General features: G+C 38.1%; 1 protein-coding gene across 2 annotated transcripts in view; it reads right to left on the bottom strand.

Moving 5' to 3' along the window:
- Positions 1-17,667, bottom strand: part of RBM27 (RNA binding motif protein 27) — a 74,675-nt gene extending 57,008 nt beyond the window's left edge. For both annotated transcript variants that reach the window (XM_026498985.4, XM_026498986.4), the window contains exons 1-3: positions 17,394-17,667; positions 4,833-4,951; positions 3,382-3,506 (exon numbers count right to left, since the gene is read on the bottom strand). In XM_026498985.4, coding sequence (XP_026354770.1) covers positions 3,382-3,506; positions 4,833-4,951; positions 17,394-17,452 — 303 coding nt within the window. In that variant the 5' untranslated portion in view covers positions 17,453-17,667. The remainder of the gene's footprint in view (positions 1-3,381; positions 3,507-4,832; positions 4,952-17,393) is intronic.
- Positions 17,668-23,547: the final 5,880 nt, after the last annotated feature.

The following is a 23,547-nucleotide window of genomic DNA, read 5'->3' as shown; positions in this document are numbered from 1 at the left end:
GCTTCTTTCAAATACTTTTTAAAGGTTAAAAAATAACAATCTGCATTCTTTTCTATTTTAAATAAATTTTCTAGAACTTCCTTAGTGGTTAAGGATATGTTTCCCACAATTATTTCTAACTTAATCTAAAATAAGTTATTTGGGGGGGTGCCTGGGTGGCTCAGTCGGTTAAGTGTCTGCCTTCGGCCCAGGTCATGATCCCGGGGTCCTGGAATTAAGCCCCTTGCCTGGCTCCTTGCTTCTCCCTCTCCCTCTGCCTGCCACTTGCCCTGCTTGTACTCTCTCTCTATCTCTCTCTGTGTCAAATAAATAAAGTCTTTAAAAAATAAAAATAAAAAAATAAAATGAGTTATTTGGCATTATAATGCCTTACATATTCTTGAATTCATACTATATATGAAGACTTCAGGGCACCTGGCTGGCTCAGTGATAAAGAACATGTGACTCTCAATCTCCGGGTCATTAGTTCAAGCCCCATGATGGGTGTAGAGATTACTAAAACATAAATAAACTTAAGACTTCATAAACCAAAACCTCTTATCTACTTCAGTCTTCCTATTCTAAGAATATGAAAAGTAGATTTCTTTATAGAATCATGCTATGACCAGGCATGGTAATTTTTAAAATTCTTCTTCTATGTTGTCCACCTGACTTAAATTTTTCTACTTCACATCCTCTATAAGAAGTCTAATCATTACACACACATGTAAGAAGTTTTAATTATTCATTATCTTGGTCTGTCACGGCTACTTAAGTCTAAGAGCCTCTATTCCACTAGACCATTTTTGATATGTAAGTATAATAAATAAGGGATGCATGGGTGGTTCAGTCAGTTGAGCATCTGATTCTTGACCTCAGCTCAGGTCTTGACCTGAGGGTCACAAGTTCAAGCCCCAAGTTGGGCTCCATGCTGGGTGTGGAGCCTAGTTAAAACAAAAAACAAAAAACAACAAACAAACAAACACTAAACAGGTATTTGGTTGGGGCAGGACTGGACATGGACTGATGAGTTGTTGGGGCTGAGTTATGAATACATAAGACTTCATTATACTACTGTCCCCTTTCGATGTATGCTGAAAATTCTCTGTAATATAATAATGTTTTTAAAAAGTAAAATGAAATATGTTTTCAGACAAATCAAAGGAAGGAAAAACTGTGCTACAGGTTCTCATATTTCTAGTCATAAATCCAAATCTAAGAAAAATTGCCTTCTAACATTTCAGATGATCGAGGCATAGTGCAAATCAGGAATTACAATACCAAAGATCTATTACAATAATGGGTGATTCTTTTGCACTTCTGTGCACTATTCTGAGCAACTGCATCAACTTAGCATAGACCAGAAATATAGCCAATTAGCCAAAGGTATGTGCTACCTCAAACCCCTTTCATTCCACATTATCTAACAAAATTACTATACACTACTTTATACACTATCATATGAGCTTTTATGTCAGTAATGACAATTAAGTTGTGTATAAAAATCTCAGAAAACAAGAGAAATGCCAGACAGTGTCGTCTGGGATATTTACACACAGAAGCTGATAGCCACTTTTCACAATTTTCAAAATTAGGATTTACTACAAAGATACAAAATGAAATAGCATAACAATCTGGTGTTTTTTAAACTGTCCTTTCAAAACTCAAAATAATGAAATTCTTCTCTTATGTTCAAATCAGCTATCTTTCAAACAGATACTTCTAGTCCACTGAACTTCAATGACTGCAAAAGAGGACACATGGCACAAAAATTTTAACTTCTTCTAAAAGATTCAGCATATACGCACAGACCCCTAATTATACATTATCAAGTACGGTAGAAAAGTTTTCCTCTTATTTCCATTACTTGAAGTAACGTACTGGGAACCTCTCCTATTTTAATAAGATTTTATGAAACAATTACAAGGCATGAGCCAAAAGCAAAACTGTGACAGTGGTTTCGACTGATCTGAAATATAGTCATATTTTGTTTTATTTTAATGATAGACCAATTCAATCAGCCTAGCATTTAAGATGGAGCAGAAATGACAACTAAATGTAATACACAATCCTTAGATTGAATCCCATACTGGAGGAGGAAAAAAAGCTACAAAAAGGGGACACTTTTTTGGGGGGGGAAGGGTGGGGACATTGTTGGGTCAATTGATAAAACTGAAATACAGATAAAGTATTTTATTAAAATTAAATTTACTCAAACTAATAATGATATTATATCTATCTAAGAGAACATCCTTGGGGTGCCTGGGTGGCTCAGCAGGTTAAGCAACTGACTCGTGATCTCAGCTCAGGTCTTGATCTCAGGCTAGAGAGTTCAAGTCCCACAATGGGCTCCACACTGGGCGTGGAGCCTACTTAAAAAAAAGTAATAAACATCCTTATTCTTATGAAGTGCAGAGCATCATGAGATCATGATATAATTAACTTACTCCTAGATTCACATGAGAGTCTTGGCTGTGAATACATAAAAAGAGCAAACGGCAAATTTTCAATAGGTGAATAAAGATAAGACTGTGAATGGATGTTTTAGGTAGGATTCCTGTCATTTTTATGTAAGCATAAAATTCTTCCCAAATAAAAAGCTTATTAGATAATCATAATAAAAATAAAAGTTAATAAATATTTCTGTATAATAACCAACTTTTATGTGCCAGGCAGTTGATTAGGATGTATATGTATATAAAATCTCACTTAAACCTCAATGAAATAAGTATGACTACGATCATCATTTTCCTGATGTGAAAATGGAGAAAATAAGTAACAAGAGCGACAATTTTAACTCATGCAGCCGGATTTTAGAACCCATATTCTTATCATACAATACTGTTTTGTCTATACATAAAAAGAATTACAAATGAACTCTGTAAAATTTTCCCCTTGGTTCAAACAATTAGATTACCATGAATTATCATGTCTTTGTACTTCAACGTTGTAAAAACATTTTTTTCTTTTTCTCTCACTCATTAACAACGATATTTATAACTACATTAACTATAAAAAATATTCTCTGGTTAAAAAAAAGAAAATGGTTTGTCTATTACATGGAAATGCGGTACTTAATAATTTCTCTTCAGGTTTCATCAATACGTTACTTTTAGTCAAAACTCTATATTTAACCAAGTTTTCTGAAGTCACTGAATAAGATTTCTCTGAATTCGATATTACTAAAATTTTTCTTGGAACACTAAACAAGCTATCTGAAATTCTTCCAACATTTCAAGTCCAAAGAACTCAGAAGCCCTGATAAAGAATCTGTAACATGTGCCAAACATAGAACCTTTAATCAACAGATAATTACTTTTAAAGAGGTCAACTTCCAACTAAGAATGATACTAGTAATAGGATCTAAGAAGCCCCCAAAAGCAAAAGAAAACTTTGCATTACCTCTTCTTTAATTTCTTCTTTTTCTTGGACTGGTGGTTTTGGCTCAGGCTTAACTGGTTCCAGAGGTGGAAGGTAGTTCTTAGTATAGAGACTTTCGAACAGTTTATCCACAAAACCCGAAGTTTCTAAGGAGGAGAAATAGTATTTAAGTGTTGCACAAACAAAAATAGATGTTTGAAAACATACTCTACGGCAAAAGTGAGGAAAACAGGACATCTCAAATATTGGTGGTGGAACTAAAAATGAGTCTAATCCTTGTGAGGAAGAATCCCATTTCTGGGTTTTGAAACTACTGTAAACTAATAATACAAATTAATAGATTTGGAAAGAAAATATTCATCTAATACTGGGGAAAGTATTAGATTTTTAGTGTGTAAAAAAAAAAAAAAAGCCTTAAAATTCACCATACTATGTAATCTTTTCAAGTGAGAAGCCATACTTACTATCTTTCCTCTCTTAGGAGATATTTGAATTAAAGGATATCTTCTCACACCAACAGTTAAATCAATCAGTAAGTGTGCATTATCCACATTCTTTCCATCTATTCAACAATATTTATTGAATACATTCTATGTGCCCAGCACCGTAGGTTCCAAGTCACCACTCTCAACAAAGGAAAACAAATGGGGCGGGGAGTAATACGCACAGATAAAAAGGCAAATAAACACAGAACATGGCAGGAAGTGACAAGTGCCATGAAAAACAAAACGAACAGGACTGGGAAGAGGAGAGGATGATCAGGGGCATGAGGTATAATATACTGTACATAGGGCACTCAAGGGAAACTTCTCTGAGAAGCTAACATTTGAGAAGAGACCAGAAACCATAAGAGAAGAAACCGTTTCAAGCAAGAGAACAATGAATTCAAAAGCCCGGAGTTGGGAACATGTTTGCCATGCTGGAAAAAAAAACAAGGGGGACAAGGTGGCTAGAAATGGAACAAGTGAGGGGGAGTGGCAGGGGATGAGGTCAGAGAATTAGGAGGGGAGGTCTCCAGGAAGCTCTGCAGGTATGGAAAGGACTTTGGTAAGAAGATGGGAAGTTAAAGGTATAAAGAGCTGAGGATTATGCCCATCTCTTCCTGGACAGCAAGAAGCTGCAGCCAAGAGGGGAAAAGAAAAAAGTAGCTTCAGTGCCCTAACAAGCAGTAAGCATTAGCAGCTACCTTATCCTCAAGTTGTCACCCCCAACCATCAACTAGACTCTGCCACAAGCCACAGAGGACCCACTCACCTAAAAAACATTAGTTACAATTGATTCAACACAGGAAAGAAGCAGAGGCTAGGAAACGGGGGAAAAAAGTCTTCCAAAATACATGATAAATAATTAACATGAATGGATATATTCAAATGTTAAAGGATGCTTTTCTTCCAACCTTTTATTTCCAAGATTTTATACGAAGTCTTAAATTTAAAATCTTAAACATGTGGCTGAAGGCAAATAATATTTACCTTTTTGTAAAAAGACGTCAAGTTGATCAGCACAAAAGGCTTTCAATTCTTTCTCAGGTTTGTCCTTCTTGACCAGTGCTACGACATAGTTGGCTAAGGCTGAAGGGTCAGCATCGCATCTAGTTAGACAAAGAGAAAACAAAAATTTTCAAACTTTTTTTTTTCCAAATAGCAATGTCATCAATAAAGTCACCCCTATTTTGGAAAGATTAAGGTCTTTAAAATAAAGTGACTGCAAACAAAGGAGACTTGTATAACAAAAAGCACATACATAGTGCAGGTAAGACTGTCCTTTTCTGCTTACTTTTATAAAATTGTTTGTCTCCTATGTTCAATGTTCTAATTATACCCAGAATTTTGGACTAAATCTACATTTGCTTTCTCAATGGTAACAGAGAAAGGGTGGCAATTGACCCCTGAGTTGCAGGGCTATAGAAGCACTGTTGATATCCTCAGAAACTATCTGTTTGTTGTTCCATGTGACCAATGATGAAGAACCAGGACAAGTGGGACACCTTTCCCCATTCCCTATAACCCCGGGCACCAGGATCTAAAAATAGCAATCGAGTCCACTGATAATCTTCTCCTTATCTTAAGGATCTCTTAAAAAATAAGAACACAAGAAGGTTGACACCTTAAATATTACTGACAAACACTCTAGCAGCTATAAGCAAGAAAGAAAAAATCTGGGACCTAGACAAGAAAGAAGTGGTAGAAGGGCAGCAGGGACAACCTCTACCTACTTCTCTTTTTTTTTCTAGTCAGTAGTAACTTATCTTTTTTATTTATTTTTTTATTTATTTATTTTATTTATTTATTTGAGAGAAAAGAGAGTGAGGGAGCACAAGCAGCGGGAGCAGCAGAGGGAGAGGGAGGAGCAGGCTCCTCACTGAGCAGGGAGCCGGATGGAAAGCTCAATCCCAGGACTCCAGGATCATGACCTAAGCCAAAGGCAGACCACCCAAGCACCCCAGTCACCTGTCTCTCTACATTCAAAATCATCTATGCCAGGGCAGCACATGTTCCCTGAGTTGTCAACTCCTGACAGGTAGCAATCTTCGGACCTAATATTTTATCTACACTACAAGAAACAGAAAGTTTTTGTGCTCCAAATATGTGTGTGTGTGTGTGTGTGTGTGTGTGTGTGTGTGTGTGTAATGGAAAAATATACTTTTTAAGTAAATAAAGCAAATTTTATAAAAAGAAAAACCAAGCATCAGCACCTTTACTTCCTTCTAGTCTATATTTTTAAAGTTCATAATTCAATAAAATAGGAGAATTTATTGTTGCCAATACTGCTGCGGGAAAGGCTAATTCTTTGAACATCAATGCACATTTATGCACCACATCCAAGGGAGCAAATTTCAGTGACTGTCAATCTTACAAAACTCAGAGCTAATAAAATAAGTTACGGGTAAGGGTCAAAGTGCACTAGGAAAGAGCGTAAGTGTGCAAGATGAGGAGGTACACATTAATAAAAACATGCAATTTAAAAGAAAGCCAGGTTTTTTCTAAGTAAAAAATGTAAATTACACTTTTGAACAGATTACCGTGGTAAACCCAACTGCTAAATTCTAAAATGGATATACAGATCAATATCAGAAAAACAAATACTCTGATCAAAAGATGAGTAGAGAACCTAAACAAAAAAAAACAAAACAAAACAAAAAAAAACCCCGTCAATTACACTTCAATTAAACAAAGAAAAAATTTAAAAAGAAGAAAAAAAGAAAAAACTGACAGGATCCAAACAGACATTTTTTCAAAAGACATGCAAATGGCCAACAGGCATTTAAGATGACGATCAACATCACTAGCCACCAGGAAAATGCAAATCAAAACCACAGTGAAATATCACCTCACACCTGTCAGAACGGCTATTTTCAAAAAGACAAGAGGGTCGCCTGACGGGCTCAGTGGGTACAACACGTAACTCCTGACCTCGTGATTTTGAGTTCAAGCCCTATGCTGGGTGCAGAGATTACTTAAAAATAAAATTAAAAAAAAAAAAAAAAAAAGACAAGAAATAACAACTGTTGGTAAGGATGTAGGGAAAAAGGAACCCTCATGCACTGCTGATAGGAATGTAAACTGGTGAGCCCACTTCGGAGAATAGTATGGAGGTTCCTCAAAAAATTAAAAACAGAACTATCACATGATAGAGTAATCCCACTTCTAGGTATTTACCTGAAGAAAACGAAAACACTAATTCAGAAAGACATATGCACCCTCATGTTCATCATAGCATAATTTATAATAGCCAAGATATGGAAGCAACCAAAAAAATCCATTGATAGATGAAAGAATAAAAAAGATAAAGATGATATGGTATATATACATATAATGTATTATTACTCAGCCATAAAAAAAGAATGAAATCTTGCCATGTGCAACAACACGGATGGACCTGTAAGGTATATGCTAAATGTGCTAAGAGAAAGACAAATACCATATGATTTCACTTACATGTGTAATCTAAAGAAAACAAAACAGAAATAGTCATAGATACAGAAAACAAACTGATGGTTGCCAGAGGGATGGATGAAAATAGGTAAGAGGGATTAAGAAATAAAATCTTCCAGGGACACCTGGGTGGCCCAGTCAGTTTAACATCTGGCTTTGGTTCAGGTCGTGATCCCAGGGTTCTGGGATCGAGCCCTGCATTGGGCTCCCTGCTCAGCAGGGCGTCTGCTTCTCCCTCTCCCTTTGCCCCTCCCCCCACTCTCTCCCTCTGTCTCTCAAATAAATAAAATCTCTTAAAAAAAAAAGATAAAATCTTCCAGTTATAAAATAAGACATGGCAATGTAATGTATAGCATAGGGAATATAATCAATAATATTCTAGTAACTTTGTATGGTGACAGACTGTAATTCGACTATTGTGGTGACCACTCCACAATGTATAAATCAAATCACTATGTTGTATATGTGAAACTAATACAACACTGTATGTCAATTACTCACGAAAAAATGGTAATAATAGGTAATAAAGTGAATATACAGTATGTTCAAAAATGTTACACAGGCCCTGCCCACCTTGCTTAATCCATTAATCCCTTAAAATAGAAATGTGTAGAGAGATTTAATCTCACTCCTGAAAACAGTAAGGTATTTGATCAGTATAGTTCTAATCAACATTCAAATGGAAGGGAGAGGTATAAAAAAAAAATCTATCACATTTCTACCTTTACTTAAAAAGTTCAGATCCTGGATAAGGAAGATATTCTAAACAGAGAAAGAAAAGGATTTTTAAAAATAAGAATGGCAGAGGCACCTGCGTAGCTCAGTCAGTTAAACGTCTGCCTTTGGCTCAGGTCATGATCCCCGAGCCCCTCAAGGAAGGAACCTGCCTCTCCCTCTCTCTCTGCCCTTCCCCCTCACTTGTGCTCGCTCACTCTCTCTCATGCTCTTTCCAGTAAATGAATTACATCTTTAAAAATTAAAAAAAAAAAATTAAAAAGGTAGAAAGAGGCAATATCATTTTTTCTGCTGTTAGGAGAACCTTTAAGAAGTCTCATGACCCAACAAGTAGAAAACTGCATAATACGAGGTTTCTAGTGAGAAGCAGGTACAACATCAGATTATTGCATAAATGAGGGGAGTTAAACAAACCCAGATATCTTATACATGTATTTAGTATTCAGACTCTAAAAAACAAATGCAAAGTAAGGTTGCTCCTGATGAAATACATTTTGATGTGATGTGCTAAGCCTCAAGATGAATAGTTACAAGAAGGTAAAAGAGCAAAAAAAAAACACACAAAAAAAACAAAAAACAAAAACTAGACACCAAGAGAGTGATCACAGATTTTAAATATTTGTGCAGTATGAGTGAACAACTGATTAATAACTGATAGTTAGAATTCTGTACCAAATACAAAAAGCATGTTTACAGCCAAAGGAATGGGACCATTTAAATTTAACAGCTCCTAATATATATCCATAAAATGCACTATGAAGAAAATTGCTGGTGTGAAATAATAAGTCACACCAGTTGAATGGTGAAACTTAAATACACTAGGGAGTTTCATGCTGTAATTTTCTGTACCTTTATGATTGTTCTTATTTATTCTTTCATCACCCCCCTACCATATAATCCTTAACAACTGACAATTAAAATACTGCAGTAGCTATGGTACCAATGCTAACAGTAGCCCAACCAAACTTCCAAGAAGTGTGTCACAAAAATTTGAACATGACTAAGATCCTTGATAATTTACAAGACAAATGCAGGATCACTTCTTACTTCTCTTATCCCAGAGTAAAATCCTTCAGCTATTTATTTGTAACCAAAGCTTATGGAAAATTCATTTTGCATAACTGTGGGGACAAGAATACTTGGGAATGAAAAAGATTTAAGATTTCTGGATCCACGGCTATGTTAAATACACACACTTACAGACAGAAAGGGACTTCTATTATAACAAAGAGATTAGAAAACATAATACCCATCTAAAATTACTATTCAAGTATTGTCTTTAAAAGGCCTTAACAGCACAATCAGTAAGTTATTATTCATTTTATAGATACCTAAATTTGTAAATATGTAAAGACAAATTAAGTGATCCACTCAAGATCAGGAAGAATGCACACCTGTGGAACTAAAACTCAGCTACAGTTCCACAGAATAAAATCTATTTTATACCACATACACTTTCCTACTGTAAATCCTGTTACCTTCCAATTAAAATAAAGAACAAAAGAAATTTCCGTAAGTTTAATGGAAATTAGAAATATGAGGACTCCTTAAAATTCACGTCTTGCATAATAATTTTCTAAGAACATCTTTCAATTATCTATCTTTTATTTAAAAAATAAAAATCAACTAGAATGAATTTTCATCAGGGAAAGTTAATAGAAATATTGCCTTAAAAATGTCTTACCCATAAAACCTCAAACTTGTCTTCTCCTCCTTAATGAAATCTCCACTGCAGGTATATGACACACCTGCTATGCCAGCACATCAGCTTTGCAGATTTCAGACATATACCCAATCCCAAGACCAGAGAGTAAAGGTTTTTCCTTACCTTAGTTCCCAAGCCAAGAAACACTACTTAAAAATTATCAAAGTCTATTTGTTTTAGGAAAAAACCAACACTACTTAAACCTTTTCCAATTTCAGAAAAATCTACATGTTTCTGAAAACGGGCTCAATTTTAAGTTCTACCTTGGTGTAATATTTGTTTCAGAAGAGAGAGAATTAATGAATTCTCTGAGCCACAGTGAAAAAAAAAACAAAAACCCGATCTCTTAATGTGTATCAACAGCCATTAAAAATGTTCATATTCTCGGGGTGCCTGGATGGCTCAGTCGGTTAAGCATCTGACTTTTGGTTTCAGCCAGGTAGTGATCTTAGGGTCCTGAAATCGAGCCCCAAGTACAGTTCCACACTCAGTGGGGAGTCTGCTTGAGTTTCTCTCTCCCTCTCCACAGGCGGGTGCCCGCGATTGCACGCGCTCCCTCTCTCTCTCTACAATAAATAAATAAATCTTTTTTTTAAAAAAGTTCATATTCTCTGACCAGTAGCTGTAGTTGGCCTCAGGGAAATTAACCTCAGGAAATAAAGCCAAATATAGAAAACACTGGTATTTAATTAACACTAAATATATATATGTGTGGTATAAAAACAAATTTATTTTTTTTAAAGATTCATTAGAGAGAGAGAGAAAGTGAGAGAGGGTGCTTGTGCGCATGACTTGGGGGAGGGGCAGAGGGAGAAGCAGACTTCCCTGCTGAGCAAGGAGCCAGGTAGGGCTGGATCTTTAAGGCAGACACTTAACCGACTAGCCACACAGGCACCCCTGAAAACAACATTATTTTTAACAGAAAAAGTAAAGTCAACATAACCATTCTCATCGTTAAATATTTATGAAATAGTAGGCATCCAAAGCGATGGTTACAAAAACAATACACAAATATGAAAAATGTTTCTGAGGTAAGGTCAAATGGAGAAATACAGATAAAAAATTTTAGATTTGATTCTGATTACAGCTACATGGAAGTTCATATACACAAGAGAAACTAGAAATAAATACACGTAAGTAATTTTATTATTTTTTCTTTCTGCATTTTCTGTAATAGTACTTTTATTTTTACTTTATAAGAAAAAAAGTAAATAAAAAACCAAAAAGTCTGCCTCTGAGATCTGTATTCAGATTATTCCTTCGATAAAACAATACTGGAAAATCAAGTAAAGGCGGGGTGGGGGGGGCGCCAGCTGGCTCAGTTGGTAAAGCAAGCAACTCTTGATCTCAGGGTTTTAAGTTCAAGCCCCATGCTGGGTGTTGGCATTACTTAAAAACAAAATCTTAAAAAAAAAAAAAAAGTAATATCTGATTTAACATTTTCGAATTGTTATTTGAGTACCTATTAAGTTCTAAGAACCTGTTAACAGATATTAAAGAGAGAGAAATAATGGCACTTCTACTTCTTTTCAAATAAAAGCTCTCGTCTTCCCCTTAATTAATTAGAGGCTTTCATGAACAGAAGAAAATACCCGTATATTTATTTTGGGTAAAAAAAATATATATACACACATCTGTCAGTTGCAAACACCATTTTGATATGTGGACTATGGCTCATAGAGCAGTAGTCACCACCTAAGGATACCCTGAAAATCAGACTATTAAAAAAGAAAAATCTAGGGGTGCCTGGGTGGCTCAGTCGGTTAAGCGTCTGCCTTCGGCTCAAGTCATGACCCCAGAGTCCTGGGATGGAGCCCCATGAAGGGCTCCCTCCTCACGGGGAGCCTGCTTCTCCCTTTCCCTCTGCCTGCTGCTTCCCCTGCTTGTGCACATGTGCACACCCTCTGTCAAATAAATAAATAAAATCTTTTTAAAAAATATTGTGTTTTAAATTGTCAACCAACCTATATATACATGATTCATTTAAACATTTACTGACTGTTCACTAAATGCCAAGCATCTTGCTTGGTAATGGAATTACTCTGAGCAAGACAGACCTTGCCCTGAAGCCTAGTGGCCAAGAAATGAAAATGAAAACAGATAATTACAGTAAAAATAACAAATGGTTAAAAAAAAATTAACAACAAAGTAAGTAATAACCTTGTGAGAGGATGAGACAAAGCAGTGATAGGAAACACAGAGCTATAAAAGCAACTTCTGGCTTCTAGCCTATAGCAGTTGGGCCAGGAAGAATGAAGTCAGACATATTTAGGAGGCAGACCAAAGGACATAAGAACAAATTTGTCCTTAACTTAGAATACTAAAACTTGCCAAGAAGTCCTCTGGTCAAAATAAGTCCTTTTCTGTGAAATAGTTAACAGTCTCCTTAAACAAGTCCCACCAGCACTTTAAAGGCATACTAATTCTTTGAAGCTGCTAATCACATTATCAGAATTTCTCAGCCTTAAGAAAATACCTCCAAAATACTCATTTCACCTTTGTAGTTTATTTATCTGAGAAGTCAGGTCTCATTGCTGCTAGGTGACAATTTTTCTCCCATTTGAGCAGCCCCAGACATTACTAATCAGGATTTAATGTAATAAAGATTGCAAATCTATGGCAGCAAGTAAACTCTAAGAGTTCAACCCAAGTATAACCCCTCCACGACCACTGAACCAATAAAATGATCTCAGTCTGTGAAGCTTATTGCTGCCTTATCCATCATACTCAGAGACGACAACATATTCAATCTCCTAGTGTACTTAAAAAGACCATAATATGGACTGAATTCACAGTAACAGCACATAATAGCGATGGCTTTCCTTAGCAATTCCCAGTCATACCTATAGGGACCGCAGTGAGATTCTAGCTCTGGGATGCATTAGACTATTATTTTGTAAATGACAGTAAAGCTTAACATTAATAAGTAAAATATTTTTGAAAAAAGAGTTTAAAATATTTTCATATTTCAAAAACTACAAAATTTCATTTATATTTAATGATTCTAACGTACACAGGCCCTTTTTATAGTCTGCACATTAATATTCATATCGTATCTGTGAGGTAGGTAGAAGGCTCATATGATTAACTGTTCAGAGAAAATTTAGAGAATTTTTCCGAAGTCACACAGTAAATCAGACATAGGGACAAAACTAGAAACTAAATGCCCTGATTCACATAATGATGTTTTACTACAATAGGAAGATGCAAGTGTCCAAAAAGTATTACAAACTCTATTACTTTTTAAAACATACACCAAGGGGGCGCCTGGGTGCCACAGTGGTTAAGCGTCTGCCTTCGGCTCAGGGCGTGATCCCGGCGTTATGGGATCGAGCCCCACATCAGGCTCCTCTGCTATGAGCCTGCTTCCTCTCCCACTCCCCCTGCCTGTGTTCCCTCTCTCGCTGGCTGTCTCTATCTCTGTCAAATAAATAAATAAATAAAATCTTTAAAAAAAAAAATACACCAAGACAATTTTTTTATAATAAGCCAAATGAGAAGTCTTGAATTATATGTGTTTATATATATTTAATATATCTAGTATAAATAACTTAAAACATTTCCCATTAAAGACAACATTTTTGGGTAGAAATGCATGTTTTTTTCCTGAAAAATGCTTGCCTGAACTTCTTCTAAACTTTTCATTTCTTCAGTGATTAATATATCCCCTAGATTTACTTAAACTTTACTCTTAAAGGGCTCATGTACTGAAAATGAGAAGTTATTTCTGATAGAAACCATGACATCTCCCAATTGCACATAATCCCTACATAGTCTCTATGACTAAGATATCTAGGATATTTTGGAAGTGAAGGAAGATAAAGACATCAAACAAGACTTGTGAGTTCAGTCTGTTCATGTAGCAGTAGGAAAAGAGATATAAAGTTCTTGACTAAGATGGTTTCTCTCCCTTAACTGCAGTGCCAACAAAAATGGTACTAGGTTTTTCCCAACCAGTTAAAGGAGTCATTTCTTCCAGGTACCCTCCTTCTGTCTTTCCTCTAGTAAAAGTTATAGGCAAGTCCCACATCTACAAAAGGAGTGGAAAGCAACAGATAGGCTCTACCAGCATATGATATTTCTAATTTGTCTATAGGGAATAATTACACGTAAACTGGCTTGGTTCAGAAATACCCCATTGTGTGCCTTCGTTTCACCAGTGACAAGACGCAACATGCTTAAGAATCTTTTATAAATTTAGTTAACTGTAAATTAAGCTAAATAAAAAACACAACAGTGGATCATGCGCAAGGATCGAATGAATCCAACATACCCACTGCAACTCCATTATCTGAAAACCTAACAACTGCTCTGAAATGCTATGTTGTAACAACATGCCAATCTGCCATGAAAATTTTCTTCAATCTGGAATATGCAAACAGTAAATTTACAAATACAACCCATTTTAGCATATCATGTATTACATTTTAGGGTGTCTAAACAAACAAAAAATAATCTCCCATGACAACATACTAAGAATGAAAATATGTATGATATCGGCATTTGCTATTTCTTTCCATTTTTTTGCATTTGCTACTTATTACCACTTCCATCCAAAACCATTACTTACATGAGTTAAAAATTAGTACCTTTATTTTGTACTTCTAGGAAAGCCACCTATATTATTAAAGTCTAAACAGTGACTTTTAGCTCTTTTTAACCCAAAAAAAGTAACAAATTTTTTTTTTAAAGAAAATGATGTGTGCTTTCAGTTGCATGTAACTCAAAACAAATGGGAAAACCAAACTCAAATAATAACTTTATTTTTTTAAATTTTTTAAAAGATTTTATTTATTTATTTGACAGAGAGAGAGACAGCCAATGAGAGAGGGAACACAAGCGGGGGAGTGGGAGAGGAAGAAGCAGGCTTCCAGCAGAGGAGCCTGGCATGGGGCTTGATCCCAGAACGCCGGGATCATGCCCTGAGCTTAACGACTGAGCCATCCAGGCGCCCCTCAAATAATCACTTTAAAGATACTTTTTACCCATGAAAATTACAGAATATCTATAAGCTTATCAAATGGCCAAAAAAAAAAGCCAAGGAAAACACTATTGAGAGGTTTAATAAGTTCCTACCCAAACTAAATTTTCACACTAAGGAAAAAAACGGGTGCCTGGGTGGCTCAGTCGGTTAGTGTATGCCTTCCACTCAGATCATGATCCCAAGGCCCTGTGGGATGGAGCCCCTCATCAGACTCCCCGTTCAGCAGGGAGTCTGCTTCTCCCTCTCCCTCTGCCCCTCACCTCACTGGTGCTTTCTCTCTCAAATAAATAAATGAAATATTTTTTTAAAATTTTTTTTTTAAAGATTTTATTTATTTATGTGACAGAGACACAGCCAGCGAGAGAGGGAACACAGCAGGGGAGTGGAAGAGGAAGAAGCAGGCTCCCAGCGGAGGAGCCCGATGTGGGCCTCGATCTCCGAACGCCGCCGAAGGCAGACGCTTAACGACTGCGCTACCCAGGCGCCCCGTAAAATAAATAAATGAAATCTTAAAAAAAGAAAAAAACCAAAACCACTACCCAGAATAAATCATTTTAGGGAGTTTATAAAAGAAGGGCAATTAACTATAACGTTAAAACTCGTCACCTTTTATCAAAGACACACACATCTAACTTTTTTAGAAGGATCTCTACCAACAAACTCAGAGCCTATATGCAAAATTGTCACACACACACACACACACACACACACACACAAGAGTTTATGTTAAATAACATGAATGTAAAGAATTTTTTAAACACAGACCTTTTTCTTTTTTTCTTTAGCCTGTTCTGTATATGGTCAATTTCACTAAATCTATTTCCTTTATTTCCCACCTTTGTCATAATCCATCTCCATTGCTGCGTTCCAAAACTATACTGTAGAAAAAGTATGATGCACATTCAAGAGGCCCATATTCTTCTACAAAACTTTCAAGTAGACTATCACTAATATAAAACCCAAAAGCCCTAGTGTACTTTCACTCATACCTGTATTCCACTCACATACTCATCCTCAGAATGTAAATAGCACTGCAGACATCAAATCTCCCCTAATGCTGTCTCCTTTAACCATCCTACCTTCACAAGGCTGACACATCGGACTACAGGTGACTCTCTTCCTAGGTGTTAACATCCAAGAAATAAAAGTAGCAAAACAACAACAAACAAAGTTAGTTAACAAGATTTCTCAGGGGGAGCAGGAAATAGATAATCAGGGAAGTAGCTGCCTCCCAAGAGCCCCAACCTTACCACACCTCCATGCCTCCCAAACTATCCCTTATTTCCACCTCTGAAAAACTTTTTTTCCCCCACTAAAACGATCTAATCTAATGAACCATAGCCTGCCCATCTCTTCCTCTTCTACCCTTTTTCCTTCAGCCAGTAAGTCCTTACCTCTAAGAGAATAACTAAGCAGTAGAAATGAGGAGAGGGCAGGAAATGATCCCTTCCCTTCCCTTTCCATGCCTTCTTTCCCAGGAGAGTTAGATATCATCTCTCCAATCCTCCTTTCAGCATTCCCTCTCTTCCCTGTATGGGATGTCTCAGAAACTAGCTATATTCCACTATCCCAAATAAACACACCACAATCCTACCCTCTTACAATGGTTATAAAACAAACCAAAAAAAAGCTGGTACCTCTGCTGTCCCTTTGAACCATCCCAGTATTTCTACAACTAATACTACCCAAAATATTTTTTAAAAACGATCCCTTCTCATTCTTTTTAGCTCAACAAAAATCCTACACCTCAATATCCTCGGTTGCCCTCACAATCCTTCAACAGTATTTACAAAATCCTTACTCCTTCTGCTACCCCTTTTATTCCTCCAATAGCTGTAACTAAAATGCTTACATGCTTCAGGTATACCCCTTTCAAATACTCCTCCAATACTACTAAATACCAGGGTAGTCCTTTCAACCCTTAAAATTTAAAACCCCTATTTTTTCCAACCCTTGATGGTATTTAGAAGTTATTAGTCCTCCTAGCACTAACAACTCCTGGGTAATATTTTTAAATCCCTTCATATCCTTGTTATCATATTTAACAGCTTTCCAGTAATTCCCCAAAACACTTCAATGCCCACATATCCCTTTCAACTACCCCATGTTTCTCAAATCCTTCAAAATTCTTGAACCCTTAGGGCTCATCAATAATCGCTATAAAGCCCTCAATGTCCCTACTATTCCTTTCTGCCCTCATGTTTTTAAAAGGCCCTCGATACTCCGCTTCTGGATCTTTTAGTCCCGCACTAATATTGTTTAATAAAGCCCTCGACATCCTGCTACACCCTTCGAGATCCCAATATCCACATTTAAAAATCCCTCGATAGCCTTGGGATCTCTCGCATTTCTCAAATAGCAAAATTTTAAATTCCCTCACTATCCTGCTAACCCTTCCAGCACCCCAATATTTATATTTAAAAAGCCCTCGCTGTCCTTGCCGCCCCCCCCCCGCCCGGTCCCACAACCACACCGCCTCTACGCCCCTGGCTCTCGCTCCCCCCGCCACCGCCCCCCCCACAATGGTGATAGTACTACAGAGAAGACGTCGCCGGGACCTCCCGACCGCGGCCCCTCCGCTCCGCCCTCCCCCACGCCGCCTCCCCTCCCCCCACGCCCCCGCGGGCCCCCAACGCCCACGTTCGCCGGCCCTGGCCCAGCCTGGCTCACTCACATCGGCTCCAGTAACTTGGCCAGCCAGGACTTGAGGGCATCCACATCCTCTATGAGCATGGTGCAGGGAAGGCGGGCTCGGCCGCCGCTCTTGTTCAGGCCTGCCGCGGGTCTCCCCTCGCCGCCTCCTCACGCCCTCTTCACAGCTCCCGGTGCCCCAGCCCACCGGGCATCTTAGGAGACTTCAACCTACTCCCCCGGCCGGGGCCTAACAGGAACTAACCCAAGAGCCCTCACTCAACCTAGCTCGACGGCTCAGGAGGGCGGGAGATAGCGCCGAATGGCGGGCTCAAGAACCAATAGAAGTAAGAGGGCCGTGCGCGCAAAGCCAATGAAAAGGCTCGCTCGCCCCGCCGGCCGGCCGTACCCAGTTAAGGAGGAGGGATATAGCAAGGTAGGTGGAGAGCTTACGTGAACTCCTGGTGCAAGATGGTATCTTGGAGAAGGTGCTGTGCCTCTTAAAGGGGCCGCGGCACCTTTTTTGACCACGCCGCCGCCCGCCGCGGAATACCGGTGTCTGCTACTGGGAGTGCCTGGGGGAACCCGGCGAGCCCTTCAGCCTGGTTCCTTCCTCTCGTTTTTTCCTGGAAACACACTTGTGTCCCGAAATGACTCAGCTGTAGTAAATCTGCAACACAACGTGCAATACGTTCACGTTCGACACATTGCACAGAACGCAAAATTTTACTTTTTTTCTTACACAATCATTTTGCTCAGCACACATGCTTGTATTTCTCGTCGCTATGCTCAAGTTACGTAGAATGTTTCTGACAACCATGCCCTGGACTCCAATAATCGTCATTTTTAAAACGTGGCGCACAGTTGTAAAAGGCTGAGGCCATTTCAATTTTACCAGTATTTTTAACATATGCTTTATTTAGGAAGAAGAACGATTCTAATATTTTTTAAAATTCTCTTTTCACTAGATATCTAAAATTCAGTAGGGTTTTTTTTTTCCCCAGGGAGAATTTTGGTAAGCAAAAAAGTTTTTAAAAATAATTATTTTCAATCAAAATTAACAAAATAGGCTACTCAGTTTGTACTGAATGAGAAATTCCTTCTGAAGTTTTGAAATTACTAGCTTTTGGCACTGGTCTTACAACGCTTATTCAACAACAAATACTGAGCACCTGCTATATGCCAGTACTATGTAAGGCACTAGCACTTGGATTCCAAAGGTGAGCAAAACATTCTCTCCTCTTAGAAAGTTGGACAGTTTATGGGATTATGCATTACAATAATAACATTTTGAAAAATACCTAATGAGCACACCTCTCCTATAAAAGAGATGGGTCAGCCTAAAATAAGCAGGTATGCTATCTATACATACAAAAGGAAAAAGCAAACTTTTTAAAAAACGGGCTAAAGAGTAAATATCTTCAGTTTTGTGGGCCGGGAGTTCTCTGGCACCCACCCAACTCTGCCCTCTTGGCATGAAACTGGCCATAGGTAATATGTAAACAAATGATTAAGACTGTGTCCACATAAAACTTTTATAAAATTTTCAAATGTCACAACATATTTTCTTGATTTTTTTAGAAAACATTTAAAAGTGCAAAGGCCATTGTTACCCTGCAGATAAACAGAAGCAGGTGCCAACCAGGGTTGGCTTGCTGGCTGCAGTTTGTGGACCCCTTACATAGAGTAATAAAAGCAAAATGCACTTAGAAATCATCTAATGAACTCCCTTCACGGACATCTTCTCCCCAGCATTGCAAATGAGGGAAAAAGGCCAGAGACTGAGCGGTTTACCCAGAATCACGTTTACCTGCAGTTGGGGCAGAATTTGCAACTAGATTTTGGCAGGCCCAGAACTTTCTCATATCCAACTGTTGCCTCTTCTTCCCTCTCTCCTCCTCCTCTTCTTTATGCTTATCCACATATTTCCTTCACTTCTTCCTACATAGACGACACTTCCTACCCCAAAACGACAAATTAAAAAAAGAGAAATGTAAGTGATGTGTTTAGGCCTAAGGCTAGGAAATAACTTCATAGTAGTATGATAGAAATGGAAGAGGAATTGCTTTTATCACAAAAATTTGAAAAGTGAAATCCATTTATATCGATCCAGCCTTTTGGGAGTTCAGACTCTGGTAGCCTAACAGTCAGGCATTGTAAATAGTAATCCTACTCTGTGCTGGCCCAGTGCTAAATATTCAATGGATTGTTACTTCTTCTTTTCGAGGTCCCCCTGTCTAGTAAACAATATTCACAGATGAGAAAATTGCATTCCAGAGAGATCATGAAACTAATGAGTGTAAAGGCTCAGCCTTGACCGTGTATGTTTGACCACAAAGTCCACACCTATAACCTTCACTTAAATATCTCGCTAGCAAACACTAAAATATTAACCATGTGGTCGTTCAAAATTCATCCAACAAATATGTATTGAGCTCATTACCATCTATTAGACACTGTTCCTGGGATGGTAGAGAGTAAGGCTAATATTAAACAAATGTTCTTTCCTTAGTTAAGGTGGATGTTAAAATGGATACTTTATCAAAGACTGGCTTTTCTCTCGGTTTTATCTTCACAAGAGGAAGAGATGTCAATTTATCTAAGAGAGGTTATTGATATAAGGCATTGGAAAGAGAGTCACCACAAGAAGAATGTACATCTAAATCATCCTCATTCAAACCAAGTTCTCTTTCTTGGCTTGAGGGTAACTAGGCCTCTACCAGAAAGAACTGTTAACTATGCAATTTCACACGAGTGTTGATAGAGGTGGATAGGCCTTCCATAATCAGAGTGGATTTGCCCACAATTTTTTTTTTTGTCCTGTTCTCTAACCTGTGGCCAAGAACTGTCCCAGATGTATGATAAGAGAAATTAAGAGTAATTTTTCAGATTTAAATTTCTGTGTAATTTATAATCACAATCTGTCTCCCTGAAATGCAGTTAGATAAGCTTTGGTAAAATTTCAAACTAGGAACTTCATAGTTACGAACAGACCCTCTCATGCCTCTATGTTTATAGATGATCTTCTAATTAAACACACATCCATCAGAATATCAGTCTCAGCTGAGTCTGGGTCATCAGTAGCAGCCCATCTGACTCACAGAAAAGTCACCTGGGGGCACTGGCTGGCTCAGTCAGTGGAGCATGCAACTCTTGATGTTGGAGTCATGAGTTCGAGTCCCACATGGAGCGTAGAGCCTACTTAAAAAAATAAAAATAAATGAAAGTCACTTGAATCTTGGCTATGCAAAGGCAAGGTGAGTTAGTAGAAAAATAGTGAGTCAATTGGAATTGTCTCTCTTCATTATGGAAATGTAGATTTCTTTTCTTAGGAGAACTATGGCATAAGGTTTTTGTTTTTTTTTTAAAGATTTCATTTACTTATTTGACAGAGAGAGACAGTGAGAGAGGTGGTGGTGGAGGGGGAAGAGGTCAGAGTGAGAAGCCGACTCCCCCGCTGAGCTGGGAGCCTGATGTGGGGCTCGATCCCAGGACCCCAAGATCATGACCTGAGCCAAAGGCAGATGCTTCACCGACTGAGCCACCCAGGCACCCCTGTTATAAGGGTTGTTTTTTATTTTTAAAGTTCTGGCACACTACGTAACTATGAGAATGGCTAATATAAATGGAAAAATGGTGTAGCCACTCTGAAAAACAGTTTGGTATTTTCTCTAAAAATGAATGCAGCTACCATATGAACCAATTACACTCCTGAGAATTTATCCCAAAGAAATGGAAACATGTTCATGGACAAAAACCTGCATACAAGTATTTATAGCAGCTTTGTTTATAATAGGCCCAAACTGGAATCAGCCCAGATGACCTTAAACACGTGAATGGTTAAACAAATTGTGAGACATAGATACCGTCATACAGTGGAATGCTACCCAGCAATAGAAAAGAAGGAACTATTGAGAATGCAACAATTTGAATGAATTAGGCTGAATGAGTAAAGAAGCCAATCCTCAAAGTTTATATATTGTATGGTTCCATTTACATAACATTTTGAAAATGACAAATTTTAGAAGTAGGGATGTGGAAGGAAAGTTGGTATGGTTATTAATGGCAGCATGAGGGATCCCAGTGGTGTTGGAAGTGTTCTGTATCTTTTTTTTTTAAGATTTTATTTACTTATTTGAGAGACAGAGAGTGAGCAAGCACGAGTGGTGGGGAGGGGCAGAAGGAGAGGAAGAAGCAGACTCACCCTTGAGCAGGGAGCCCGAAGCAGGGCTTCGTCCCAGAACCCTAGGATCATGACCTGAGCTGGAGGCAGACGCTTAACCAACTGAGCACCCAGGACCCCTGGCAGTGTTCTGTATCTTGACCATGGGGGCAGACACAGGAACTACAGAGATGATAACATTGTACAGAACCTAATTTATACATGTATACACACACACAAACATGTATAATGAATAAGTGTAAAACTAAACTCATATTGATGGCAATATTCTGACAGTGATGTTATACGATGTTTTTGCAAATATTACCATTGGGGAAAATTGGGAAGTATGCAAAAGTTCTTTCTGCATTATTTCTTGCAGTTGCACATGACTCTACAAGTATCTCAATTAAAAAAAAAAGCTACTTCCCACGTGGAGACCAGCGTCAATAGGGAGAAAAGGTTGAAAGCATATCTGGGTATACACTTACCAAAAATAGTCTTTGCCCCATTTTCTGAGGACTTCATGGGTTCCCACTGGACCTGTGTTAAGACCTGTGTTAGACCAGGTCTAACATCCTTGCAGATTAGAAGTGTATATAGAAGAGATGTTCAAAACTCTACTGCCGTAGTGACTTTTTTTTTTTTTTAAGCAGGAAACAGCAACTATGAACTGACTGGACTTTGGTTCCCTCTGCCTATTCCTCTGATATTAGAAGTGAATTGTCTTCTCTTCTTTAGATAGAATAAGCCTATGGGATTTGGACACATCAAATAATAACTCATACTCTTGTGCCGGGCACTCCGCCAAGCAACTTTTCATGAATTAGCTTTCTTTCAGTTCCTGCATTTATTTATTTATTTATTTATTTATTTATTTATTTGATGGGGGAGGGGCAGAGGGAGAGTGAGAGGGAGAGAGAAAATCTCAAGCAGGTTCTACACCTAATGCAGAGCCCAATGCGGAGCTCAATCTCATGACCCTGAAATCATGACCTGAGCCAAAATCAAGAGTCAGACGCTTAACCGAGCCACCCAGGTGCCCTCAGCTCCTGCATTTAGCTTTTCTTTTCTTTTCTTTTTTCGTTTCTTTTTTTTTTTAAGTTTATTCATTTAGTTTTTAGTTATCTTTACATCAGTCATGGGGCTCAAACTCATAACCCCAAGATCAAGAGTTACATGCTCTTCCCAACTGAACCAGTCAGGCACCCCTAGCCTTCCTTTCTTTTAATAAATACCGGGGGCAACTTGCTGGTTTAGTTGGTAGACCATGAGACTCTTGCGGATGGTGAGTTCAATTCTCTTTGGGCATGAAGCCTACTTTAAAAAAGTACTTATTGAAAACCTGTGATATGCAAAGTACTGTTATAGGCCCTGGGGATATAGCAGTGAAGAAAATAGGTATTCTCTTGGAGATCTATCTTAGGAGAAGGAGAATGATGTCAAATGAACACAGGTGGGATACATTCTACTAAGAAAAAAAAAGGTAAGTGTGGGGGTAGAGAGTGATAGAGAACTTAAAAGCACTCTCTGATCAGTGGTTAGGAAGCAGTAAGGGTGTTAGTCACATGGATATCTGGGAGAAGAGCTTTCCAGGGACATGGGAAGACCTTGAGGCAGGAACTAGTTTGGCACATTTGAGGAAAGTGGGGAGCAATGGAGCTGGAGTGGAGTGAGCCAGGAGGGAAGTGTTGGTAAAAGAGGTTATAGAACTCGTTAGAGGCCAGGGTATGGAGGACCCTGTTGGTCATGGTAAGGACTTCAGGTTTTTACTCTGAGTGAGACTGAAAGACCCTGAAGGCTTGAAGCAGATGAATAAAATTATCTGATCTAGTTTTTAATTTTTTAAAACAGGAATGCAATGGCTGCCTTATGGTAATCGGGCTGGAAGGGATAAAAGCGGGGAGGTAGGGAAACCAGTTAGGAAGTAATAATCCAAGCACAGGATAATGGTGGTTTGGACTAGAATAGCAGTGAAAGAGATGGTAAGAAGTTGGATTCTGGATATATTTCAAAGGTAGAGTAAATGAGTTTT

This window comes from Ursus arctos, unplaced genomic scaffold (genome assembly GCF_023065955.2).
Source record: "Ursus arctos isolate Adak ecotype North America unplaced genomic scaffold, UrsArc2.0 scaffold_5, whole genome shotgun sequence".
Classification (NCBI taxonomy): Eukaryota; Metazoa; Chordata; class Mammalia; order Carnivora; family Ursidae; genus Ursus; species Ursus arctos.
The sequence above is the reverse complement of the archived record's forward strand: the minus strand, read 5'-3'. Positions and strand labels throughout refer to the sequence as shown.